This window comes from Anopheles merus, chromosome 3L (assembly GCF_017562075.2).
Source record: "Anopheles merus strain MAF chromosome 3L, AmerM5.1, whole genome shotgun sequence".
NCBI classification, from domain to species: Eukaryota; Metazoa; Arthropoda; class Insecta; order Diptera; family Culicidae; genus Anopheles; species Anopheles merus.
Genome location: NC_054085.1, coordinates 11998612 through 12023953, shown reverse-complemented (window position 1 = coordinate 12023953; position 25342 = coordinate 11998612). Strand labels below are relative to the sequence as shown.

At 41.0% G+C, this 25342-nt stretch overlaps 1 protein-coding gene and 1 non-coding gene across 4 annotated transcripts in view; both read right to left on the bottom strand.

Moving 5' to 3' along the window:
* Window positions 1-15604, bottom strand: part of LOC121599735 (transcription factor Sox-19a) — a 54800-nt gene extending 39196 nt beyond the window's left edge. Inside the window, exon 1 of one of the 3 annotated variants that reach the window (XM_041927782.1) lies at window positions 14622-15604. In XM_041927782.1, the coding sequence (XP_041783716.1) occupies window positions 14622-14626 (5 nt within the window). In that variant the 5' untranslated portion in view covers window positions 14627-15604. The remainder of the gene's footprint in view (window positions 1-14621) is intronic. The other 2 variants (XM_041927783.1, XM_041927784.1) reach the window with 2 other exon arrangements.
* Window positions 15605-21893: 6289 nt separating this feature from the next.
* On the bottom strand, window positions 21894-21967 carry Trnan-guu. The gene has a single exon. It is a non-coding gene; the product is annotated as a tRNA-Asn (tRNA).
* Between the last annotated feature and the right edge of the window lie 3375 nt (window positions 21968-25342).

Here is a 25342-nt window from a genome sequence, read left to right as displayed (position 1 = left end):
AGAAGGCTTGTGCTTGCGAAACACCTCACCTGCCGAGCGTGTTGAGCGTTTGTCTCAGGCATTTTTACAATCGATTCATCGTCGGCTTGATACATTTTGGTTTGGAAAAATCATATTGGAATTCATTTTCTCGACCCAAATCGTATCGAGATTGCAATAAGAAAAGCCTGTATCCCAACATAGTTGACAGTTTCTTCTATTGACTATAAAACAAACTTAAATATGAGGTCTGTGCTACAAGCAATAGGTTGTTGAATACCCCATTGGATTGTCGATTAAACTGTTTTAAGTGTAATAAATTTTATCATAGTTCATCCTTTTTTTCTGTGGTGATTTGTGCGAAAAAATGGGATATTTTGAAGCGTTTGGTGCATGTCTGATTGTACTATGTGCATCATTTTAATTAGCAATGCCCAACAGTTGAAATTGCACTATTTGTTCACCTCTATTTTCATCTTAAAGGACAAAGAAAAAGGTAAAAATAACTTAAAACACACAATAGTTTTGTTATATTTTTATCGTGTTTCTATAGGAGTTTCTAAAAATTGTTCAAGCTTCAATCACAAATTGAACCCTATTAAAGATTTAATTTTTGCTCAGCACTTTATGTCTGTGAACATCCAACTAGAATATGCAAAATAAAGCAAAAAAAAAAACATCCTTATCATCTTTAACAGGATTGTTTATTTACCACTCTTTTCCACTAATAACCCTTTTCCAAGTGACAGTTGAAGAAAGTTCAAGTTGAGATTAATTAAAAACAGTTCACCCCAACCCCAACTTGGTCCCGACGAGGGAGAGCGTGAAAAAAACAACAACCTTCAATCCTTTCAATCAAAACGGTGCATCCCGACTTTCTCAACTTCCCACCTCTCCGTACCCAGGGTCACAAAACAAAGCAACAATAAAATGGCTCGCAAATAGCGGCAGGGTAAAAACAGTGCTCCAACTTGACGCACTCTCAAGCCGCCTTGTTGAGGCTGCTATAGAGAGAGAGAGAGAGATCCCGCAAATGATCGTTAATTATTTGCCCCATTATTCGCACTTCAACCCCGGGGGCGCGCTAATGATGCAAATGGCAAATAAATTTTCAACCACCCGAGCTGATCAGCGGGAAGGAAGGAAAGACAGGGAGAGAGAGACGATAACGACCTCTGGTTTTGTAACTGCACGAGTGCCCATTAAGTGCCGGTGGAAGACGTTAAAAAATTAATTAATTTTATCATAATTAATTTTCACACCATTTCATTCGCAGCAAAGGCTCCAGAGCGTCGAGGAAGTGTTGGGCAGGTGAGGTGATGGAATGCCAATATGCGACATGCCAATATGATTGAACCTGCGACCGGGTTAATGCTAGAGGGAGGTTGAAGGACTTTATTAAAATCATTTAATGATGGAAATACACGCTTTTTTAGATTTTTTTTATTATGAAGATCATTTCAAAGATCAGATAAAGATCTTTTGTTTAGTTTATAATTGACTAAAAATTCATATCAGATAATGATAACACTTGTGTAAGATATTAACTAAAATAAGATTCTTCAAACAATGAAAAATTAACTCCCTATTACCTTCAATACTTCCAAACATCACCATAAAAAGAGCACAATAGGCTGAACAATCCATCCAGTTGCATCTTGTGCATAATGCACATACAAACACGACACGCTAAGCGCTTTTTTCACTCTCCCTCATCTGTTTGATAATAATCAAAGCCGCTCAATTGAGCTAAATCTTGAACCTTGGTGCTGCCAGCATGTCTAGAGCAACCCTCTGTACCGATCGTTCGTCAAATTCCATCTCCTCTGCCTTCCACCACCGACACCGACCAAAAGGGAGTCGTCGTCCTCGTTTTCGGTCTTGTTAAATGATCGTTGAAATGCCGGTGTAAAAATGATTAATGTACCTTCGTTCCATTGCACCATCAGCTGCCACCCTTTATACGGTCTTTTGTTCTCCCACCAAGGGGGGGGGGGGGGGGACGAGAAGGAACAAAAATGTATCGTTAAAACGTTTTGTATCGTTCGCTTACTTAGACCACGAGCCGGAATAAACGATCGTCTGCCCGTGCTCCGTTTGTGCTTTTTTGTTTTTTCTCGCTGATGTCAGATCTCCGGGGCCACGATGATCAGGACTGTCGGGAAGGATCGTCGTGGGGAGGAATAAGAAGGTGTGTTGTGTTAACGAAAGGTGTTTGTTTTCTTTTTGTTCGGGTGGACCAACCCTCAAGTTTTGGGGGGCTTTCTGAAATGGATCTTCGTATGTCGGGCACATTTGGGCGGGGGGAAATAATAACAAAACCATGGAAAGGTAAAGTAACGTGTAAAGCGTCTTTTTCATCGCATTATCCATCCCATTGTGGGTGCTTTTGTTCGGATTGATCTTATGACAAACGATCTTCAAGAGAAACAAAATCAAATTAGATTGAAAAACAAAACGAAACTGAAGAAAAGTTAATAGAAGTAACAAAACGTGTGTGTTATAACATGAAATTTTATACTGCTGAAGAATAGAATTGATAATCAGTGAAAATTTTGCCTATTTTTTATCTGCACAATACGTTAAATTCTTCAAAGTACTAAAAAGATTAGACATCACTCACAGCTTATTACTAACTAACTCATCTTTCCATGATACTTAAGGCTCTAAAACAACAGCAATTGTTTCAGTGTCCTACTCGTCGGCTCAACAACACACACACAACCGGCAGCAGCAGTATCCGCGTCGATAACGATGGAAAAAAGGCATGTAACCCCCTACAAAGAAGGAAACAAGTCAAGCAGCCCTCACACTGCCGCCCCTCATTTGTCCGGCCGATTGAATGCTTCTAATCATTTACAAAAGAAGCGAGAAATAGTCGCGCAGCATTCGAAAAAGAATGCGATCGCGGCGCGCCTGCGATGATATTCGTATCAGCAATAGCACACACACAAAAACAAAACTCATCCACACAAATGAGCGCTGGCATGGGGCGTCGTTCCGCTTACAGCTCCGTGGCAGGGAATGATGAGAAAAGTAGAGGATGGTGTAGTAGAAAAAAAATGAGGAGAGAAACACACACACACACACATACAAGACACGACGGCTAAATAAGCATAGCGGGCCAGGGGCGGAAAGAATGCAATGAATATAGCGAAAGATATTAATAAAGGTAAAGGTCCCGCGGATTGAACAGGGAGTGGAGCGATTGCTATTGATTTCGAGCTCACACTGCCCACGAAACGTAGCGTTTTAATTCAGCCGTACCGTGCTAGATACTTTTCAATCCATCCCTCCCAAAACCACACCGAAAGGACACGACGGCGTGCGAGAGATGCCGCGGCGGCACGATGGGCACGATGAATGGAGAAAAACTGACAGATCGAATCGAGCCGAATTGGACAAGGTTGTTATACAAAAAGGTGGTGGCGGGGTTGAACGAGAGGGGGGAACTGTGGAACGGTGGAACCTTTATTGCATCAATCATAACACCTTTTTGCCCCGTTCACTTCACCGCTCTCTCTCGTTGGAAAAAGGGATTCAAAACAGCGCACCCCCGGCGAACACGTTGTTAGTGGAGATTAGACAGGCTGGTACAGCTTTCTCAGGTCTCCCCACCCCCCCTTGAAACTCCAGTAGGTGCCATTTACACCCACGGCAAAGACCCCCCCGCGGGCACTGAAACGGAGCTTTTGAACGACGCGAGCTGCTGCGAGCACCGCCACCACCACACCAAACACTCGCGCGCTGACACTGATCGAGCTTGTCATTGTACGTGGCAAGGCTTATTGATGATAAAATCATCAAAGTTGACCGACAGCTCGAGGGGGGGGGTTTCTTTTTTGTTGCTGTGTTGCCTGTGTTGTCCCGCTTTTGTGTTGTACGGGCTAGTAAGTTTCTCGCGCGCGCTTTGTCGGGCCGGGCGTGAGTAATGTGTCAATTAAGGGTTATATTTAGGGTGAGCAGGCGAATGAGGAGAAGAAAAAAAAGCACACCGAAAACGACCGCACGAATATATCGGATCACAACGCGAATCTCTCTCTCTCTCTATTGGTCAGCAATGTTCCTGTTTGCCAGTGTTGGCATTGTACTTGCTCGCGTTAAGCACTATCGGACGCGGGGGGTTCGTCGCTTGCTCGATTGAAAGCTGCGCGATCGTGTGCGCGATCTGCCAATGGGATGGATGGTAAAGCCAACGCTCTGCGGACTGCAAAGTGACAGTATCGGTTTGAATAGTTGCATTAGCAAAAAATACGAAGCAAATCTTCAATTGGGAGTATCAAATGCCCAATGATAGTGCGAGAGCTTTCAGCCGTCATTTGACGAACTATTCATAAAATGGATCAATGAAGAGTTACCATAGAGGATTGTGACAAGCAAGTGAGGGGGGGGGGGGGGCTAAATGGTTCAGGATTTTCGGACGAATAAATCCTCACGCTGACTAATGAGCTTCTCAATACACCACATTCCGTGATGGAGTCATTTGGATTGAGAAGACATTGACGGGAAGGAAGGTAGGAAGGCTGCTCTTAATAATGAAATACTTTGGATTTTCACAGCACACAAACACAGCAACAACAACAAGTGTTGCACACTAAGGGCACACTATTTCAATCAAACCTTTCCTTGCTGTTTGACAAAACAATAGACGTTCCCCCCTCGCGGGATGAGGAGAACCTGATCCAATCCTGAAGGCCCCACAGAGGTTCGACAATTCATCCATTTTCATTAAATCCCGCTCTCGATGCACTCGGAAATGAAATAATGAGGATGCGGGATTGTTTTCGGGAAATCTGCCGCTGTAAAAGCCACTCCCGACCCGTCATTTCCTTCGGACCCAACAAACCCCCTCACCGGTCGTGTCACACCGGTTGACAGGTTGTTTGAAGGGGAACGCTCCTCGGTCGCTTTTTCTTCTTTGGCCCGCCGCTGCCCGTTCGTTGTCGCCATTGTGTCGCCATTGTTTTCGTCGCCAGTCGACGGGCCGCCTTTTTTCCCGTACTGTTGGAAGAACGGCTGTTGTTTTGTGTGTTCCATTGGAAAATTGAAATGAAATAATGAACTGAATCCTAATGAAAAGCCAATGCTGCCAATGCAGACGCTTGGAAGGTGGGATGATGGGGAATGAGGGCACACACACACACACACACACACACACACACACACACACACACACACACACACACACACACACACAACTCTTTCCAGCGTCTCGTTACCCTGACGCCCCGAGCTGCGCGTGGTGTGGGAAGTTGCATGGTTGCAGGTTTTGCGTTGTCCCGGTGATGCCGGTTTCCCTATTGGGCTGTTGACTATTTGTGGGTATGTTTTTGTGTACGTGTCCCAGACAGGATGGCATATATATATTGGGTGGCACTGAACGGTACGCTTTGTTCACCACTTTTTTGGCTTTTATTTCACCTATTCGAGACACGTTTTTTCCTTCATGCTTGTGTCGCTACCGTGGTGTGCAGGGAGATGGGTGTTTTGTTTTTTGTTCGTCCGTTTTGTTTTGCAGGTCTCGAGAGTATGAAAGCTGAGAGCTCATAAAACGGGGAATAATTTATAGTGATTGTCGAAGGAAGTAATCAAGGGACTGTTTTCGTTTAAGCAGGCAGTAAATCGTCTGTGGACTTTAGACTGAGTTTGAGTGCATAAAACAAGGATCAGCTCAAACAATTCTGTAAAAAAATCGGAAAACTTATTCTATACTTTTCTAGCAATTTTCCATCACTCTGTGTATCGAATTGATTAAAGAAAGTGCGTTGAATAAAATAAGAAATGAAAGAGTTTCGAGCAAACGATGTGCAAGCAAGACTTTTTAACTGTTTGATACTATTGTTACAAAACACTGTTACTGTTGTAAACGAAACATGTTATATTTATTCTTTGAAAAATATTTTTAAAAAATGTATGAACCACAAAGACTATCGTGCAATGTTTAATAGTTTGTTTGCAAAATCGAATGGCATGTGCAGAGGCGGATTTGTCCATCTCGGGGCCCTAAGTGGGGGATCGAAATGGGGCCCCAAGTTTTCTCAAAAGTCCCGAAAATTATTTCGCATTTATTATGAATATCTTTCCGAATAACAAATATATAATTCTGAATCCGTTAGGGATTAATTTAGTTCTGTCGGTTTATATGGCAGTTAGTGCATTATTTTAATATATACTCTTCGTGCTTATCATTATACTCTTCGTGCAGGCTTACATATTTAGCATATGTTTATCATCGTTATTTCTAATCAATAGTAGGTAGTGCAAAAAATCAAAGCTATATTCAAATACTATCCAGTGTTTGGTGTAAGAAAAATGTCATTCTCTATAGAAATTTGTTAAAACAAATACGCATTTAGTCGTCTTACTAAGCTAAGAGTCTTTTATATGGAAATAAATCAACCGATGAAATCATAAACTGTTGTTATGAAAACTTTACACTTTTCAAATTTCAGTGCAGATCTAGTCCGTCTACCTTGATTCAGTTACCTAGATAATAACCAATTTGATGACTGTAACAACCTGACAATTGGTGTAGTACATTCAAAAGGCATATTTGGAAAGCCTGACAAAAAAAAATGAATTTTACTCATGTGTACCATATTTATATGTATGTTTTGTATTTTTAGAACAGAGTTTGCAATTCATTTGTTTGCTCAATCTTGTACAAGAGAAGCGAAAGCCACTACACAAAGTTTGTGTGATTTCCTGTTTCACTGATACATAAAAATTGCCTTAAATCCAAGTGTCCGACAATAATTATCCTTTACTCGCGCATTTGTGAACTTGACGTCCTTGCAATCGAGGCCATCGCCGAAATAAAAAAAAATTAAACGTCCCAGGATCTTTTTCATGCTTTCTTGTGCTGTGGAGGTTTAACTCTGGGATCTCTTTAGGTCGGGGCCCCCCGCGACCGTTCAGTCCGCTGTCCGGGCATATGCGAAAAAGTTGTAATGATTTGATTGAGAATGTGTCATTTGGTTAATCAAACCAAATATATGTATAATCAATGTGTATAATCAATACAACGTTTTCTAAAATATTAAATTGTTTGAAGCTTAATTTTCATTTATTGTGTTGTTACTTAAAAACCAATTATTTATTTTGATGGTATTGCGATAAAATATTGAAAATAAATTTGACTTTTTTTGCAAATGAAGGCCCACACAAACGTCTAAACTACTCCATACAGCAAATGGATCAAGTTAAGGGTTTCACTTGTTTAGTTACGATTGAACGAAGTTCAGATAGACATCAGAATTTCAGTTGGCCGTCAATTGCTTACTTATAGTTGAGCAATGTTCAAAAGCAGCTTCACAGTATTTCTTTGGGCTCGTAAACGGTGTAAGTCAATTATTACCTTCACTTTTTGGAGTAATATATTACTTTTCCAGTTTTTGAGTCGTTGTACTTTCAGAAGATGTACAGACAAGTAATCCAGATGAACTATTCGATGACGAGCAATTGATATGAATCGAACCCAATGAAAGCTAATTTATAATTCTATGTTTTTATTGTTCCTGAAAAAAGTTAAGAGAAAAGTTCACATTTGACGCGCAGTTTGATACAGTTTGATCACTATTCATCACAATCAAGAGGTCTGAACCTTCTGAACTAATCTGCAAAAAGGGATTAAAATCTATAAGTTATCTCGGTTTTTTGCATATTTTTATTGAATTTTGATGAAATAGGATCCTCAATGTTTTCGCATCGAAAATTAAACAAATAATTTCAAATTACCTTAGACGTGACATCATACAAAACTCACAATACATGTATCAAATGAATTGATCAATTGTTTATGGTGGCAATACCCATATGGCTTTCCCATATATACTATCTTCCATTCACACAGTCAGCTTGAACTATGGCTTCGAACGCCATGGCAAAAGTTCACTCAATATTAGCACATGATTTATCGCTTTATCGTGCGTTTGTGCTGTATGAGTGCTTCAAATAAGCCAGCTCATCCGTCCCACTTAACAACTTATGCTGGTTCCCACTATGTTTCCAATCCAACCACCGACACCAGCAGCAAAACGGAAAGCAAAAAACATCTTTTCGCATCGTTACAATTTATGGCTTTAATTAGTAACTTCTTGACTGGTGTAGGGCAACCGGGCTGCGGCGTACGCGGATCCATCGGTTGCCACCCCCGAATAATAATAATAATGCGTCATAATGCTCCGCTCAATGCGACATAATCTGTTCAGTCCCAAACACACAAACACAAATGCCACCACCACCCGCACATTATTGTGCTGTTTCCCCCTACCCCTAGAGTGCCATCAATGTGGTTCATTCTTCCCCACCGACAGGGCCAGAGCGAAAAAAGCAGGCTTCCCCTAGAGTGGCATTAAGTAGAATGAAACTCCGACGCTATCATCCACCCGGCGGCTCCCTTTTAACGGAAAAAGTGGTGCCATTTTCCTGCTATCCAACCCCCCAATCGCACACAGCGCAAACAGTGCAGACAGAACAGCACCAAACAAACAAAAAAAGCCAGAGAAAAGACGAAATATTATTACATTCATCATAGCAAAACGCAAACCTAAAGCTTAGGGTGGTTTGGGGTCGGGCCCGGCATTCGCAACGATGGCAGCAGCGGATGGTGGCACGATAATTGGAGAATTATGGTATCATAAGCGTCGTTTTCCGTCGGTTTTTCTCCGACACCCTCCTCTCTTACCTAATAACGTCACCGAATGTCACCGAATGTTTCGGTGGCCACTTGGCGAACGGTGGTCCGCGCCGCGATGCTGTGCCATTGAATCGGGGGAAAAACCTTTTCCTTTTCGAATGCGTTGCAAGTGGTTACGAGACGCGAAATTGTTACGAAAAATGCTCAATGTCACCGAAGAAAAGAGCCTCCCAACACCATGGTGGTGGAGAGAAGGGAGAAGTTTTATTTAATGATGTTTTTCGAGTGCACATTCATTTGCGAGTTTATCGTTTCATTGAAGCGTTATGAAAGAAGCGAGCAGTCAAAGCGCCATCCAACAGTGTACGCGCGCATTCTGTGCAGCTTTTGTCCTCCCATCCGCCGTGGTCACATTGGATGGGGCGTCTGCATCATTTACTGGTGAATCGTTATTTATTTTCTGTGTTTGCTGTGTGTTTGTTGTGTGTTTTCAATAAGTATACAGCAGCGGCTGAGAAAATTGACAATTTTCAAGTGTTCTTCCCCTGGTGGCATAATGTTTTGTTTGGGCAGCAGCAAAATCAACCGTTGCGATGTTGTTAAAAAGCAAACTCCTTGCGCGGTTTGCGTTTCTCATCAAATTCGAATTGCATTGCTTGACGCGTTAAAATATAAATCGGTATAAGTAAAGCTCCTCTTGAGTTTCACTTTTAATTGCAAACATTGTGTTAGAGGCTATCCATTTCAGAGTATTTCCATAGGAGTGTTTCGATTTGATCGTTGTGCGAAAATGAGAATCGTTGGACAACTACATCGGCTACAGTTAGCGCAATAAGAACATCAAGTTGTGATGTAGTGTTATATTATATTCCCTCAATGATCGTAGAACGCAATTTGGTTCTTCTGACCCGTTCCTACTCTTGTACCGGGCTTTGACTGTTGTCAGCGACGCTTTTGAGCCGAGGATTTCGCCGGCTGAGTTTAATTATCGTAATTATGTTCAAGTGCTGAACTCGGTCCCATAGCGTGCAGTGTGCTTTGTAAAATATTGTTAAAATGATTTTAGAAGACATTACTGTCCATCGACTAATAGATATAAATATAAATTGTTAAAGCATCAAATATCATATTGCAATAACAAGGAAACAAAATATTCTTTAGAAAATTGCCGGAAGTAAATCAGAACGGGGAGCAAATAACAAATTAATTAACAAACAATCCTTACAACAACATTTTACATGCTTCAATGATCTACTCATAAAAGCAAAATTTTTACCCATACACGGGAAATTCATGTTTTTATGCGTTTCAGAATTTTATTTGTGTTTGTTATTTTGTAATTAACCATTCTGCGGATAACATTTTCATTTCCAACACGTTTCTCTTTCATTTTATTCCAAATTTTAAAACGAATCCTTTTCTGTTTGTTCCTTACCGCCTAAAGTTATGCAATATGTGTGGCAAAAGGTTCTTTTGGAAAGTTTGATTGCATTGAGTATACAATCTGTTTCTGAGTTCAAATCAGTACAATTTGCTTCAAGTTCGGTATGAATTGCATTTTTGCCCTCAAATTGGAACTGCTTAAAAGCCAGAAATATAAGAATTTTCTGCACGAATCATATCAAATAAATGATAAAGTGTATAAAAGTACTAAACTAAATAAAAAACGAGTAATCAATAGTATTTTAGTCAAAAAAAAGTGAAATTCGACTTACGCGGATATTCCAGTTACGCGGATTCGTCGGGAACGCAGAAACCGCGTAACTCGTGAACAGACTGCACTGCAAATCTTTGAAATCTTCAATTGGATAAATTACAGCTGTCAAAGTGTCAATTGTATTATTTCAAGCGAAATTATCAAAATTCTTATGTTAAAACGGTTGCGATCTCTAATTCCTTTAATGATTGCTCGCACACTAGTATTTGAATTTAAAACTGGTAAGGTTTCTAAAAATAACAAAATACTGAGGGATTTTTTTTTGTCAAGAAAGACGAAAAAGCTCTCAAATTTGTATCATTCAAATATCTCTAATTGAAAATTGACAACCAAAAGTAAGTCAGAACTACGTCGGACATTTAAGGTTATGCCATTTACAGCGGAAAGGCACAACTTTAGTAATGAATGATTTTTTTTGCTACGTTTTGTTTTAAAAAGCACGTGCCTGTTTGTCCATCATTACCGAACGCGATACATAAACGAGGTGCCGTTTCCCAGTGATTGATTCATTGTTGTAATTGTGGCGAAAACTTTTCAAACAGTGTGGCTTCAGAACAGAAAAAGGTTGTAACGTTACGCACTGTTGAGAGCATTTTTCTTCGCCGCAAAAGGGCTTCCATTATTTACAACCGTTGCCAAAGTGCAGGTTTTATTTGCCAGAAAGATATTTTTATGCTTTTGTTCTACCGCTCTTGTATCCCTGGAGAGAAAGAGAAAGAACGAGCGATAGTGAATGAGAAGCGGGAGCTCCAGCACCCAAACCCCGGAAGAAAAGGACACCCTGACTGACCTCCCCGAAATGGGATTGAGTTTCACTTTCATTCACCGCGAAAAAAAAGGGTTTCCTTCACCTTTACTGCCGTACTCGTCGGAAACAGAAAAGGGAAAACGCCAGGTAAATTAGAGGAACGCGCACTCTAATTGAATAATACTGTCGCGCCTTACACAATCGATCCGCCGCCATCTTTGGGAGTGGTGTCCGACCTCATTCTTGGGCGCACACGTTTTTGACCAACTTTTCAGCGGCAAAGTGGTTTCGGTTCTTCGGCGTTGGTTATTACGACACGTGGCCCACTTGCAACACACAGCACAATGCTGTGTCCGCCCGTTGCACGCAAAGAAAGGAACAAAAATGTGTTTGTTTCTAAGGAAATTCGCTCCTCACGCTGATGCTCCCCGTCGTCGACCAGCCAGACAGGGTTGAGGGTTAATCCGCACAAAACTCCACGCTGCACGCAAGTTCCGTTTTTTGGAGGTTGTAAAATGCCCGAATGACTGTAATGAAGCCGACGCGGTGTGCTTGCCCAAAAACTGGGAAGGTCGCCTCAAAGCGAGGAGCAGTTCCTTCGAGAGTGTGAACAACTTATATGGACAGCACCAGCAGCGGAGGAGGCAGCAGCACCACGCTCACATTTGCTAATGCGACTCAAATGTTTAACATATTTATTATGCTCACTTCCCTAATCTGTTCCCCCTCCTGTGTTTTGGTCTCTGCCATGGGACACCCTTCACTGTTTTTCGAGCCACTCCTGTTGTCGAAAGCATACGGATCCGATTAAATAATTTGCTCGCTGCTCGAAGGAAGAAAAAAAACCAACAATTCCCTCCCGGGCGTATAGGCACACGTTGTTAGCTGGCACACGGTTGGCTTTATGGGAGGGTGTGTGTGCTCTCCTTGCGTACCAAGTGTGAGCAGCGGACGTTTTGTTCGAGGCGCATGGTGAAGGTTTTTGATTTTGCCGTCGGCTATTTGCGCTGCAATAATGCGTCGCTCTGTCTGGTTGGGTTTTTGAGCCGGAAACATTTTCCGCTCGCAATGGGAAAATCTCTGCAGAGCTGCATTGTTGGTAAGTGGCAAGGTCCTTTGCTTGTGTTATTGTACAATGTGGATAGATTGTGGTGAGAAGTGTATGGCAATAATTTTCTCGCATTTTTGATACCCCAACCATTGGTTGTGACAGGTATTTGGATCCATATTTGTGGTCTATCTATATGGATTTCTAACTGGATTTCTTCCCACAATTTTGTAAAAAACTCGTTTGATTTTTATTAACCTATTTATTTATTTATTTGTTTTTATAAAGGCTTTGAGCGTATTGACATCCTTTGTCACTTTAAGTCAAAAATGAAGCGCAGTTCTAAAATCTAACATTCTTTTTTGCAAGCTATTTCCACAGTAAGCTAGACATTTTGGAAGTAGTTAAGGTTGTTAACATAATATTCTATGCTTTGTAAAAATGCATTCAAAAATATGCCTCCTTAATAGTTAGATCATGTTCGTAGTACACTTATTGTATCTGCTTAAATCATGTTATTTAGTCCTTATCCTCAGGTTTTACCCATTTTAAAAATACATATTCAATTTAACTTTGAAGGTTCCGGAATTGGTCCTTAAAACATAATAATTTGCGTATTTTTCAGACAATTATCTACATGCATTTTCAGTAAGCACGTCACGACTTAAAATTACCTACTAATCAATTATCTTTCGAAATTAAATGTCATATTAATATTTCATATTTGTAAACTCTTATGAAAACTATTATGAAACTACCTTAAGTAGAACTTCACTTAATATAGAGTCCTTATTCTGAGATAACTTAGAGTTTGTTTCCCAATCAACGTTTTGTTGGAAATATACAACTTTGTCTCGAATTTTCCCTTACTGTAAAAAAAATAGTACTCAAAAGAAGGTTAAAATTTAATTAAAGATATAGAAAAAAGAGCTTTTCAACCCCTTTACTTTCCTCGTACAAATTTCCGTCTGCCAAGCACCCACCGCACAGATAAGATGCAATCACGCACCGCACCACCCCGCACCGAAACCATCAAACCGTGCAAACCGTCAAGATGTTTATTTTTCTTTCATCAGCATTTGTGTGGTTCACATTTTGACTCGACTCGAGTCTCATCATCTGCTTTGTTGCCATTCAGCGGCGCATACAGCGGCGTAAGATCTTAAATTTAGACAGTCTCACCGCTTTCTCGGCTAGGCCGCGCAAGACGGACGGCAAGGGCACGCGCGCACGTACGGGCGTCAATATCGACGGTTTTGCGACGTGGAAAGGAAGGGGAGTGGGAACACAGCATTTCATCACGACGACGACGACGACATCGAATCGGACGGATCAACTTCATCAACACTTCAGTGTCATTCGGTTGAAAATGGAATCAAAAGCCTATCATCAAGCCACGGTCAAACAAGCGCCGTCGCCGTGGTGTGCCGTATTGCTTGTTGATTTGAAATGTTGAACAAACACTCAGTCGGCTTGCACGAGAAGATATTGCTTTTTAACGGAGATTGCTTCACAGCAAAACCTTCCCAGCCGGAGATGACTAACTCCGACTCGGTGATGAGCTCTGGTTTCGGCTATCTCTTAATCATTATCATCGTGCAGCCAAACCGGGGGAGGCTTTTGTAGGCTTTGTGCGTCATGTCGGTGCTGGATGAGATGGAAATTAAGACAGCACTTTTGTATTTGAAAATTAGTGCAGTCTAGGCGCGGGAGGGAGTAGTGAAAAAACAAACACCTACAGAGCACGATCTAGCACTACTTGAAGTTGTCATTGTGTGAAGCTTTTGAAGCTTCGTGAGGAAGATTCGATTACTGGAATGCATTGCTCTTGTGTGTTGCTGAAGATGCCTTTTATTATCTTAGGTTTGAGCACATCTAATGACTCTGGCCCCATATGATGGAACAACAAACCAAAGCGGGGAAAGTAAAGCACATAGCGTAATTGGTTTAGTGGGGTTTAGAGCTTCCACAATAAATTGTTATTTCATTTTGGTTATTCGTTGAGTACTGTTTATTCACTAGCTTGATCGTCACATGCATTCTATTTTATTTTCGTAGCCCGACAGCACAGATGATAATTTTAGTGTACATAAACACCTTCCATTGAACGGATGGTAACATCAAATTAGCACCACGACATTAACGATCTATAAAAAAAGCATCAATACAGCGATGTTTGTTCAATTTTGTTTGCTCCAATATAAAGTTCCCCGTTATTAATACACTGCACCAACAAATCGATTATGTTTTGTAATGTTATTTGGATGTGCAAAAAAGCATGTTTTGTCATCGCTGTTGTCAACTGTGTTAGATGTGTTTATGGGCAGCAAATCGATGTGTTTGCCTTGCATTTAAGAATTGCTACAACAGCGAGCCGGATCACTCTTCAGGATATGCATGAAGTTTGATTCGCAATTAGTACACAACCTGCTTAAAAAGCGTTACAAGTACAACCTTATGTTTATTGAGAAGACACAAAAATGTTCCATACATCATACTCACACTTGCAGCTTTGATGGCAAATTTAAAGAATGAGAGAAAAACGTGTATGAAATTTCCTCTTTAAATTAACACTAACACACACCACTCCTTTTGTTGGGAAATTTAGAGAACTCTTATCATCGATTGTCACCTCTATCACCTTAATAATCACTTAATAACTCTTTTTCTTTTGTAAGCGCTGGCTTTCTTTCATCACTATTGTTTGGTGGCTGTTGTTTTTTACACAATAAACTGCCACACATTTACACCACAAAGCTGTCACAATTGTATCATATTCGAAATGCGATCCGTTTATAATTAGTTGCGCTACAGCAACCGTGAGGTTCACGCACCAATGCACTGCTCCACCGTAAGCTGATTGTGAATCACAATGTAACGTGTACGCACTAACCCGGTTTACTACAACCACTATCATTCACATTCTCACCCTCTCTCTCTCCCTCACTCTTTCTCGCCAGTCACACACTATTGTTTATTCGCTTGGGACTATCCTCTCCCCCCAACACGTTAGGGGTCCCATCGTCAATCGCGGAATCAATCGATTTGTCACCCATCCGGGCAACCCGACGGCTTTTTCGGGCCTGGTGTAATGCTCTGCCCGACCCCGGCGCTTTCCCACCGCCACTAAACAAAAAGAATAGAGCACACAAGCCAGGATCAACGTGCACACAAAACCGCCCTGTGGCCCCAACAAATGTGTGCAGTGTGTAGCCTGTCCCAGGGTGGACGAGTTCGCGTTTTGTTTGACCAAGCGTGCGTCGTTACACGTCGCCGGCAGCGGTACAGTAGCCACACTGCGATAAGGATTTGCTGCGACCCGGTTTGTGCGCCCCCGGGAAACACACACACACACATGCACGACCCGATGGAGCCACAACCCCACAAACACACACACACACATACAAGCATATACATGGAGCCCGAAGCGACGCCACGACCCATTGCAAACCGTCGATACGGCATGCAAAGCAGCTCGGAGAGAGCGTTACGCTTTTTGCGTTACTCAGCCGCGCGCTGGAACTGGTCGTTCCGGTGCAGAAGAATGAGATGAAATGAGAACCGAACGATAGAGCGAGTGAGAGAGAAAGAGAGGAGGATTGAGACTGCGACTCAAAACCTGTTTCGGCGGTTTTTCGTGCGTCCTCAGGCGACAGGTGAGAGAGGCCATCGACGTTTTGTGAGGGGGAGCTGCTGGCGTTCGTGTGCGCGTGCGCATTAGGGCGGCAAAAATCCTCCAAAACTCTCCGCACGGCGCAAGGATCCTCCAGCACACGCCGAGGAGGTCGTCCTCGAGCCTCGTTAGCGCATGTGCTGTCGCGTGTGTTCATGCCCGCATTGTTCCAGCCGTTCCGATTGGCTTTTGGGTCTGCGGAATGTGTCAAGCAGCTGCTTCTTCACTGCTCCATCCACCCTCCTGCGCACGACAAACGAACGTAGAAGGCGTTGTCTTTTGTTGCAAGCGCGCTTAAGAGAGTGAGAGAATGAGTGAGTGGGGAGACGAGCAATGGAAGCGATGCTTGCTTATATCGCGTGTGCGCGCCTGAGCGAGTCAACTGTCTGGCTGTGTCTTGCATGCGTACAGCTGCTCGTGTCTTGCCGCAGCAAAGCGGGGAAAAAAGCTTCTGCTGCTGCTGTTGCTGCTGTTTGGCGCAGAAACGTGGCAACAGGGCGCCTGTTTTAGGTGGCTCGTTGGGGACCGCTCGGGTGTCGGGAGCGTGCGGCGAAGGCAAATCGAAGTTCAGCGACAATGGCATTTAAATCGAACCGTCGGAGACCGGGTTGGAGCAATGTCAGCCGGAATTAAAGGATTACTTTACACACATTTGTGCACCATTTTTTGAAGGTTTCGAAAAGGAAATATTGGAGCTTGTGTGTGTGTGTGGAGAGGATGTTTTTTACGTATTTGTTTGGCAAAAGTGCAGATGACACAGCGCTCCAGGCACCTAGTTTCAATGGTGGCAAATCAATAATGGTATGCATGACATTGTGTATGCACTCGTTTGTGCTCGGGCAAATAGGGAGAGACTGGTTACATTTTAACCTAAATTCAATTCAATGTTCAACTTGCTGTTGCACAACAGAAGCATGTTTTATCATTCTTAAGGACCTTTTTCCTAAAACCACTTAAAACCCTTTAGGCTTATTAGACTGATTGGCCTTTTTTGTACTGCCAATGGTCGCGTTTTGTAAATGTTGACAAATTTTTCCAATTTGCTACTAAATCCCCCTGATCAAGGACGATGCAACACGGCAAACCCACCGTTCGCGCTGACGTGTTTACCACGTGCCGGGCACAACACAACGTGCCATTCTTTGGACGGGTTTTGAACAAGCTTTCCCCATTATTGATGCACTCGAAGGGTTGACTTTCCCAACCGTACAGCGCGCAGCAGTACACACATCGGCGCGACAACAAAAGTGACAATAAAATCGTCAAACATACACAACACACGCACACATGACGCTAGAGAAAAGAGAGAAAGAAAGAACGCATTTAAAAGCGCCGGAGAGCTCAATATCGGAACAATTTCGGTTTCATATGCAAATGAATTGAACGTTGTTAATTGTGGTAAGGACGCGGCTGTGTGCGAATGGAGGCAGAAAATAGGGAAACCGTTTTCTCTTCAGGTTTAGGATAGCAGAGCGTAATAATTACACAAAAAAGCGAACAATAAAACGGAAAAATATTGCTATGCAAATGACATTCTGTTGTGAGTGAGCGCGCGCGCGCGTTTGTGTTTGGTTGAAAAGGGGGAATAGTGGTGGTTGATGTAGAAGAAGTATGTTTGAGGATTCTAGAAACAGGACGAATTAGCTGGAAGATAATTTTCTTGGAAGGAGGTTAAATGAATCGACGCCTAAAACTAAGAGCAATCAAACCATTGCAAAAAAAAAAATGAAATGAATTATTAAATTGCCTGAAAATATTTTTAATTGGTGTTTGAAAGCAGTATTTTAACTTCATTGAATATTTTTTTCTTCTATCAGATATATTTCAAACACAAATAAACGTGTTACGCTGGTCCTTCTGAGCTCCGGCAAACAAACACGTTTATTTAACAGAATTTATTCGAGTACGAAAAAAAATCATGCTTATTTAAAGGAACATAGTTATTATAATTTACAGTCAATATGTACCGCAATTAAGTGTTGGTTATAATTGATACAGGTTATTGACATTATTCCTTTCCTTTTTTATACGTTTCTTCATCACTCGACGACTCGGTACAATCAAGCCGTACAATATTTTCGTATTTTAAATCTCACATGGACACAGTCTGCTAGAACGATTGATAAATTATTCTTATATTATGCATATTAATATATTAGAATCTGGTTTTAAACGCCACAGAGAGCATTGCACTAGTGTTGGGTTTTATGAATCCTTCGTTGAGATTCATTCATATGAATCAGTAGTGATGAGTTCAATCGAATCTCGAATAGACTCTTTAAAGATTCATGAATCTCTAAAAAATCACGAATCTTCAAGGAATTATGAATCGCAAAAGATAAATGAATCTTCAAAGATTCATAAACCTAAAATATTCATAAATTCATTTAAATTTATATATCTCGAGAGCGTCATGCATCTTTAGAGAGGTATGATTTTCCAAATATTGTATTTGCACGATCCCACCTAGCAACATGCCCGTCGTGGGTTCAAGGTTTTGAAGTTCATTAATCTTTCGAGATTCAAGAGTCTTTCGATATTGATGAATCTTTGCATCCGAGATTCAGATTCATTGAATCATTTTAAAGATTCATTCAGATTCATGAATCATCAGACATCTGAAAAATGTCCTTATTTGATTTTGCAACATAAATAGTTAGTACACTCGATAAAAACACCCTGTTCTCATCATACTTTCTGTACATGTTCAAAGTCACGTTATTTACAGAAGCTCCCAATGATATGGAATAATATCTGAGTAAATTTTTAACATATTATTCGCTATTTTGAAGTCAAAAAAACAATACAAACAATTTAAGAGTGTTTGGAAAATTGATAATAAAAAATGAGGAAAATTCTTTTAGTGGATTTTCGGAGGAATTTTGTTATTTTTGTTGCTCTTTTAGTAAAAATTTTAAACTTAATACAAAAAAAAATACATTGTATTTAAAAGCCGCTACCATCACTTTCAGCCAAGTCCTTTCCATCCTTATCCCTGCCGACGCGACATTCCAACCGACACACAAACACACCATCCGCCATAGACAGACCCCGTCAAAGGCGAAAGAAAGGCGCCCATTCAAATGGAGCAATATGAGCACTTTCATTCTACTTCACCGAATGAAAACGATAAAATGATGGGCTTTATGTTGCTTGTACCCCCCTCCCTGCCCCTCACTACATTCCACACACCTTCCACCCGCACCGCCAGGAGACTCGGGGAAGCTGCTCCGTGCCTTGTTTGTGTTGCTTCTTCAGTTCAACAAAAAGCAGAGCAGCTGAAAAAAAAAAGAAAGTGAGAAGCAACATTCCCGCCCACCACCTAGCGGGCATGCTGGTAGTGCAAAAAAAAAGAAAGACTCCGAGAAGAATGCTCTTTGGAGGAGCAACGCTTTGGCTACACTTTTTCATCCATTTTCCATCAGCCAGCTCCACCACTTCAGCGCCAGAGGGGGGAGTTTTCGCAGGGAGAATGTGTATGTGTGCCGGTTTTTTTTTTTTTTTTTTTTTTTTTGTTGCCTATTATCAGCCCGAGCACTCAACTACTGTACAATTGCGAATGAAACTTTTTCGATTTTCTGTCTACAAAATAGAGCGCACACACACACACACGCGCGCAAAAAAATCCCATTTCTTTCCCAGACGTTTGCTTCTATGGTTTGCATTATGTTGCGTACTGTTTGCGAAACAGAAAAGCATTTTATCTTTACAGCAAACATTGTACAGTATTGTATTGTGTTTTTCTTTTTATTTTTTATTTCTCTCGTCTTTTGATTATGCTTGGTAGCGAGTGACTGTTCTAGTGAATAGTTCCTTTACAAATAAAAAGCACTAAATGAAGAAAGCTATTGTAGAAAATGAGATCAAAAATGATTTCGCTGCACAGTTGTATCTTAAATTTGTTTAAATTTCCCTTAAAATGTTTCTATTGTAACTTTTTTCTTTGCCAAGTCTACAAAAACCAAAACACGAGTTTGACATTTACACCGCTCCTTGACACTTTGCTTAAAGTTTTCCTTACCAATGGTGAACCATTTTTCCACTGGCCGTCTTTGGCATTAAAACTCCCTAAAACACAAAAAAAAGAGAGGGAAAAAAGGCCCAAAAACAATTACAGCAAATCAAAACCACAAACAACGGTTATTATGCTGTAATGATGTCGAGTTTTTCCACCCATCAAAACCTAGCGGCCAGCGACGGCTGCTAAACCGAATGGAAACCCCTCCCTCCTCTTGAAGCAAGCACGCGTGCCTCTCGCTCACTGAAACACACAGACACACAGACCCAAACCCAAAACTTGATGTTTTTAATTAATTAATTATTCATACACCACTTCAAACAGGCAGTTGGATGGCTTTTTTCGGAGCGCGGCGCTTTCATCGGCGCTGCTGGAGCGCAAAATGTCAACCGAATTGCTTGGCTTGGTTGACTTTTTGCTTCGATATTTGGCCGTACTGTACTGCCTTACCATACACCATAAAGGTGCTGCCGCCCCGAGCCGAGGATGGAAATGATGCCTTGGGAAAATGGAATTCTTTCTTAGTAATTAATTAAAAAAAAAAAGTCCACCAGAAGCCACAGGACCCGGCATTCTATGGAATGAAATGAAATGATTTCCGTTTCTCCCTGAAACAGTTGACAGTTGCGACACTTCCATTTTAAGCACGTTGCGTTGTGGTGGAGCATTGTGGTAAGAATTTTCACACCACCGTTGACACACTATGGGAATTGTTAATGGTTTTGAGTGTTTCAGGACAGGTTTTTTGTGTGTGCATGCATTCAGAAAATAAGTGTTCACAATACAGGAAAAAGGATCACTTATCTAGGATTGCGTGACCTTTTCACTCTGGTCAACAGTTGCAGAAGCAAGATTGATGAAACAGACCATACGTTACGTACATAAATCATTAATTTACATCTGAGAATGATTTAAGCGTGTGAAGTTACCTCTATTAAAAGTCCTGTCCACTGCGAGCTGTTGCGATGGAAGGGTAAAACCTGATATAAGGGTTGATTTGAGTATGAAATATATTAGAAAAAACGGTTTAATGTATGATTTGGAGGCTTTTAAATACCATCAACAGCAGTATGTCTTGAGCGTTACATCTTAAACGTAAAAAATGCTTTAAAAGTATTGGTGATTATGTGAATACACCACGGTAGCGGTTATGTGAACACAAAGAAGATGAAAAATGATTACAATTCAAATAAAATGAAATAAAACATTTTGCCCTAACTTATCCCTAACGATCACACGAAGATCTATATTGCCAACAAAGAAGCTTGTATTTGAAATGTGGTTCCTTCCTGGAAAGTATACCAGAAAACATTGTTTGGAAGTAGCTGGAAGCTCTGAGTAATCCAGTCTTTCGTGTGATGAATATTTCAGTATTTTTTACAATAACACTGTATCGTTTATTGAAGAAATTCGTGCTTACTAGAGTGCTTTTATGTAGGTTTCATAGTTGAACAATAAAGAACGATTCTAAGATATAACTTGCCATTGCTTCTTCATTGTTCGGTAATCACAGGAAAGGCAAACCTCAAATCTGCAAAACTCAGATTCGCAAAATAAATCAAACTCAGCTTTATAAACCAGCTATTTAACATTTGATAACTGTAAACTATTGCTTACATAGAGTTGGCAAGTTTTGACAGCTATGGAGACTTTGGAAAATGTCAAAAAATGGAGAGAAATATGAATGCGTAGAGTAGAATGTGGATGACTGAAATTCACAGCCCTTTTGTATCTGTTTGATTGTGTAAACTGCTACTCTTTATGTACTCTGAACTTGTCTTAACAAATGAAGTTCTTCGAAACATTGTTCCAGAAACTTTATTTCTTGTTAAATGCCAGAAGAAAAATCATTTCAACTACTCTAGGATGTACATGCCAGTTACAGCGAAAGTAAAAGTATATTTTGCAGCAGCAACAACAACAACAGCAACAAGTAGTCAAAATATATAAAACAATCTTCAACATTTTTCACACTACACATAATAATAATTAATCGAAATGACACATATTTACTATGGTTTCATCAAAATCACCAAATCAATGCATAATGAAAATTAAAAAGAAGTAATCATCGCCCCCGGGTGGACTCGAACCACCAACCTTTCGGTTAACAGCCGAACGCGCTAACCGATTGCGCCACGAAGGCGAGTTGATGGTGCGTACGATAGATTAGCATTTGGTATGGAGTACTAGGGAGACATGCTTGTTGACGACTTACTATGGACCAAAATATACTTTTCATCGTTAAGCGTGTTACCGACGTGTAGTAGTTAAAAGACCTTGAAATTTACGATCTTCGCTTATGAAGCAATCCAAACAGCACACTGCCCATTGTTATAGTCTATTATCGTAGACATAATGCTACTATTTTTGTGATTCTTTAACTCACCAGCAATTGTTTCCTTTTGCCCTCCGTTTCAATCAAAAGGTATGTGTTTAATTATTTCTCTTTCACACAAAAAAGCAAAAAAAAGTATAAAAAACCTCCCGCCTTGTACCATATGCCAACTCTTAATAGACTTCTACCGGTACCAGCAGCAGAATGGATTTTCCCTGACTACCGTTTTCTATCTTTCCTGCACATCGACCTACCTACCTCCCTCGCTGCTGGAGACTGGCACCGTTCCGGTGTGGAAAATCAAATCGATAAAAGCCAATTTATCGATAGTACATCGGACAGTGGCGGCGGCATTTGGCCGCTACCGGGCTACCGAACAGAAGTTCTTCCAAGCCCCCACATGCCGTTTGGCGCATTGTTTAGCCGGCTGTCGGCGCCCTTTTTACCCGCTTTTTCTTTCTCCACACACACACACACACTACAACGGAATCTACTTCCCTTGCTCCTTGCGCTATCTTTTGCTATGCGCCTTTATTTTGCGCAACAATCAACCCAAACAACAACTGCAGTATCATCATCAGCCCCCGGGGGGTGCGGAGTGGCAGCAGCAGCAGCAACACCGCCAGCGATAGAACGGTTCGATATGCGAAACAATGGAAACTCAATTAAAACTATTTCCCACCTACCCCGGTGCTTTCGGGACGGGGTAATCGAGGCTTCCGGATCTCGACGGTCCAGATGGGAATAGGCATGGATGGCGGGTTAGCAACAGAAACCACCAGGGTCCAGGTCATGTGTCAGCAACGGCACACACACTCTCCGCCACACTTGTCTTGTCTCTCGCTCTCTGACGAACCCGTAAGGTGAAATAATTCTACATAATGTTTTACTTCACCTTTTCATCGAAATTTAACGTTTCCAGTAGCACTGAAGACAGAACGCAGAATTCTCCATTTTGGAGTGTGTACTTTTTATGCCACACCACCGGGAGAGCTGCATGTGGCTTCCGAAAATCGATTGTACCATTGTTGGATTGTAATGCTCCCCTCTCCCTGCCACACGGTGTGTCCCTTCTTCACCTTTCCCAAGCGTATGGGTAAGAAAAGCGAGAAATGCTACCATTTTTTTTTTCATTGCTTTTAGTTGTCATTTTCAAAAGATAGTGATGGTGTGTTTTGAGTATAGAAATGGGCCGAAGACGGCACACACGGTAGCACACTGTTTGATGCCGTACGCCATTGTTGGCCGTGTTTTGTTGGGTTGGAATTTCGTTTCCTTTCCCGCTGCGGGGGAGAACGTTCTTTTTTGTCTGTATCCCAGCCCCTCTCTTTCTTCGTTAGTGATGTCCTGCTATGCCACTGCTACAAACAATTGGTACAAGTGGATTTTCGCAAGGTCATCGTCATTCGTTGTGCGCCAGATGAAGCGCTAATTTAATGGGATCAACAAAACCTCCAGGTGGAGAGGTGAGAAGGTTTTACGTTTTTCGTTTTATTTTTCGTAAAAAATAGAAACTTTACAATTGTATGTTATTAGTTCCATTTGGACAATTGACATGAGATTCTTACGGGGTTTTTAGATATTTTTCTCGTTCCTCTCCTGACTTGGACACTGGATGACTTCAAAAAATGCCAACTTTCTCGTAAAACAAGGTTTTCATTCCTTTGGCATGAATTAATCCAAAAATTGTTTCTCGTTGAAAATCAATTATTATTTTTTACAGGATTACAGAAAATCAAATTTATTTCGACGGGTGTATAGAAAGTTACGTAGGACTGACTATCCTACTATGGGGGGAAATCAATAAGCCACTGAAAGCCAACCCCACAAGTGGGTTGGCAGGCCTTGACCGGCATCGGTTGTTGAGCCAAAGAAGAAGAAGAAGATAGATAGTTAGAACTATTGATCATATTCATCACTGTATGATGTGTATATTCGCATCAATGCATGATCACGTATTTTAAGATGGACATGTACATTTCTTAGTCTTGTTTCTGAATCTGTGTGCTCCAAAATTTATCAATCTCAATTTGTAATTATTCAAATAAATATTTTTAAAATATTACTATTTCTATACAATTTGTGAAAGCTTCTTTTGTGTTTTATATGTTGTTTCTAATTTAAAGATCTTTATTATGCTCACTGTCAAAGATAAGTTAGAGGCAACATTTAGCAGCAAAGTGTGTTACTGTGGCATTAACGCAATTTTTTAAATACAAAAATTGCTCAAACTGTGGAAAATACATATGAGATTGCTTTGTGTAACCATCTCCTTATCTGTTTTGAAATAATAGAGATGTTTTGTGTGATCATTAATAAAGTACTCTCAACGATCACAAAAATAACGATTCAGAATGAGTTGCTGTTACAAAAAAAGACTATTTCATTATTTAAAATAATGCTTAAGAATCTCTGTTTTAAGCTCAAAATTTAGTGACACTTTGATTGAGTTTTTTTTATAACTTTATAGTTGAGCAACAACGTTCTGTCCTTTCAAAATTTTGAATGAAAACCCCGTACTAGCGCTCTCGTGCAAAATGCCTTTGAAAGGATACACCGTCGCGCGTTCAGTTAAAATTATAGAAAAATATTTACCTAACACTATATGCTACCAAAAAGCACAGGATGCACAAATGACACCTTCCCGGAAGGTTAACACAGCAGCCGCAGCAGCAGCAGCACCTGTAAAAACAAAACCCCTGAAAGAAGGTAGTCACCACGATCATCATCATCATCTGCAGTTGTTTGCTTTTTACCTGGAGCAAAGCGATAGATCTTTCTGGCCCGCTGCTTAACAAAAGTCCCGGAGACGGACACACCTGATACACGGTTTTCTCTCGCTGCCCAAATGGCGACAGACTGTCTGGAGCGTCTTCTTGCGTCGGTTGTGGTTCAGGGAAATTGATCTCAAGACGGCGAACCTTTCTCGTTGAGCTATGCAGAGCTGCCCGTCGCAGGCGGCTTCAATGAATGATCCCTCTTGCTCATTTGCATGATCGGCTTTGGCAAAGGATCATTCCTGTATCGATGTGCTGATGGCGTGCGAGCGAAACCGTTTGCACTTTACTGTAAACTTTGAAGATAGCGATCTTTACAGATCATTTGAGTGTGAGTGTGTGTCGATGTATATAGAATATTGAAAAACCCAATATTATAAATCAATCATATACAACTCATGAAAAC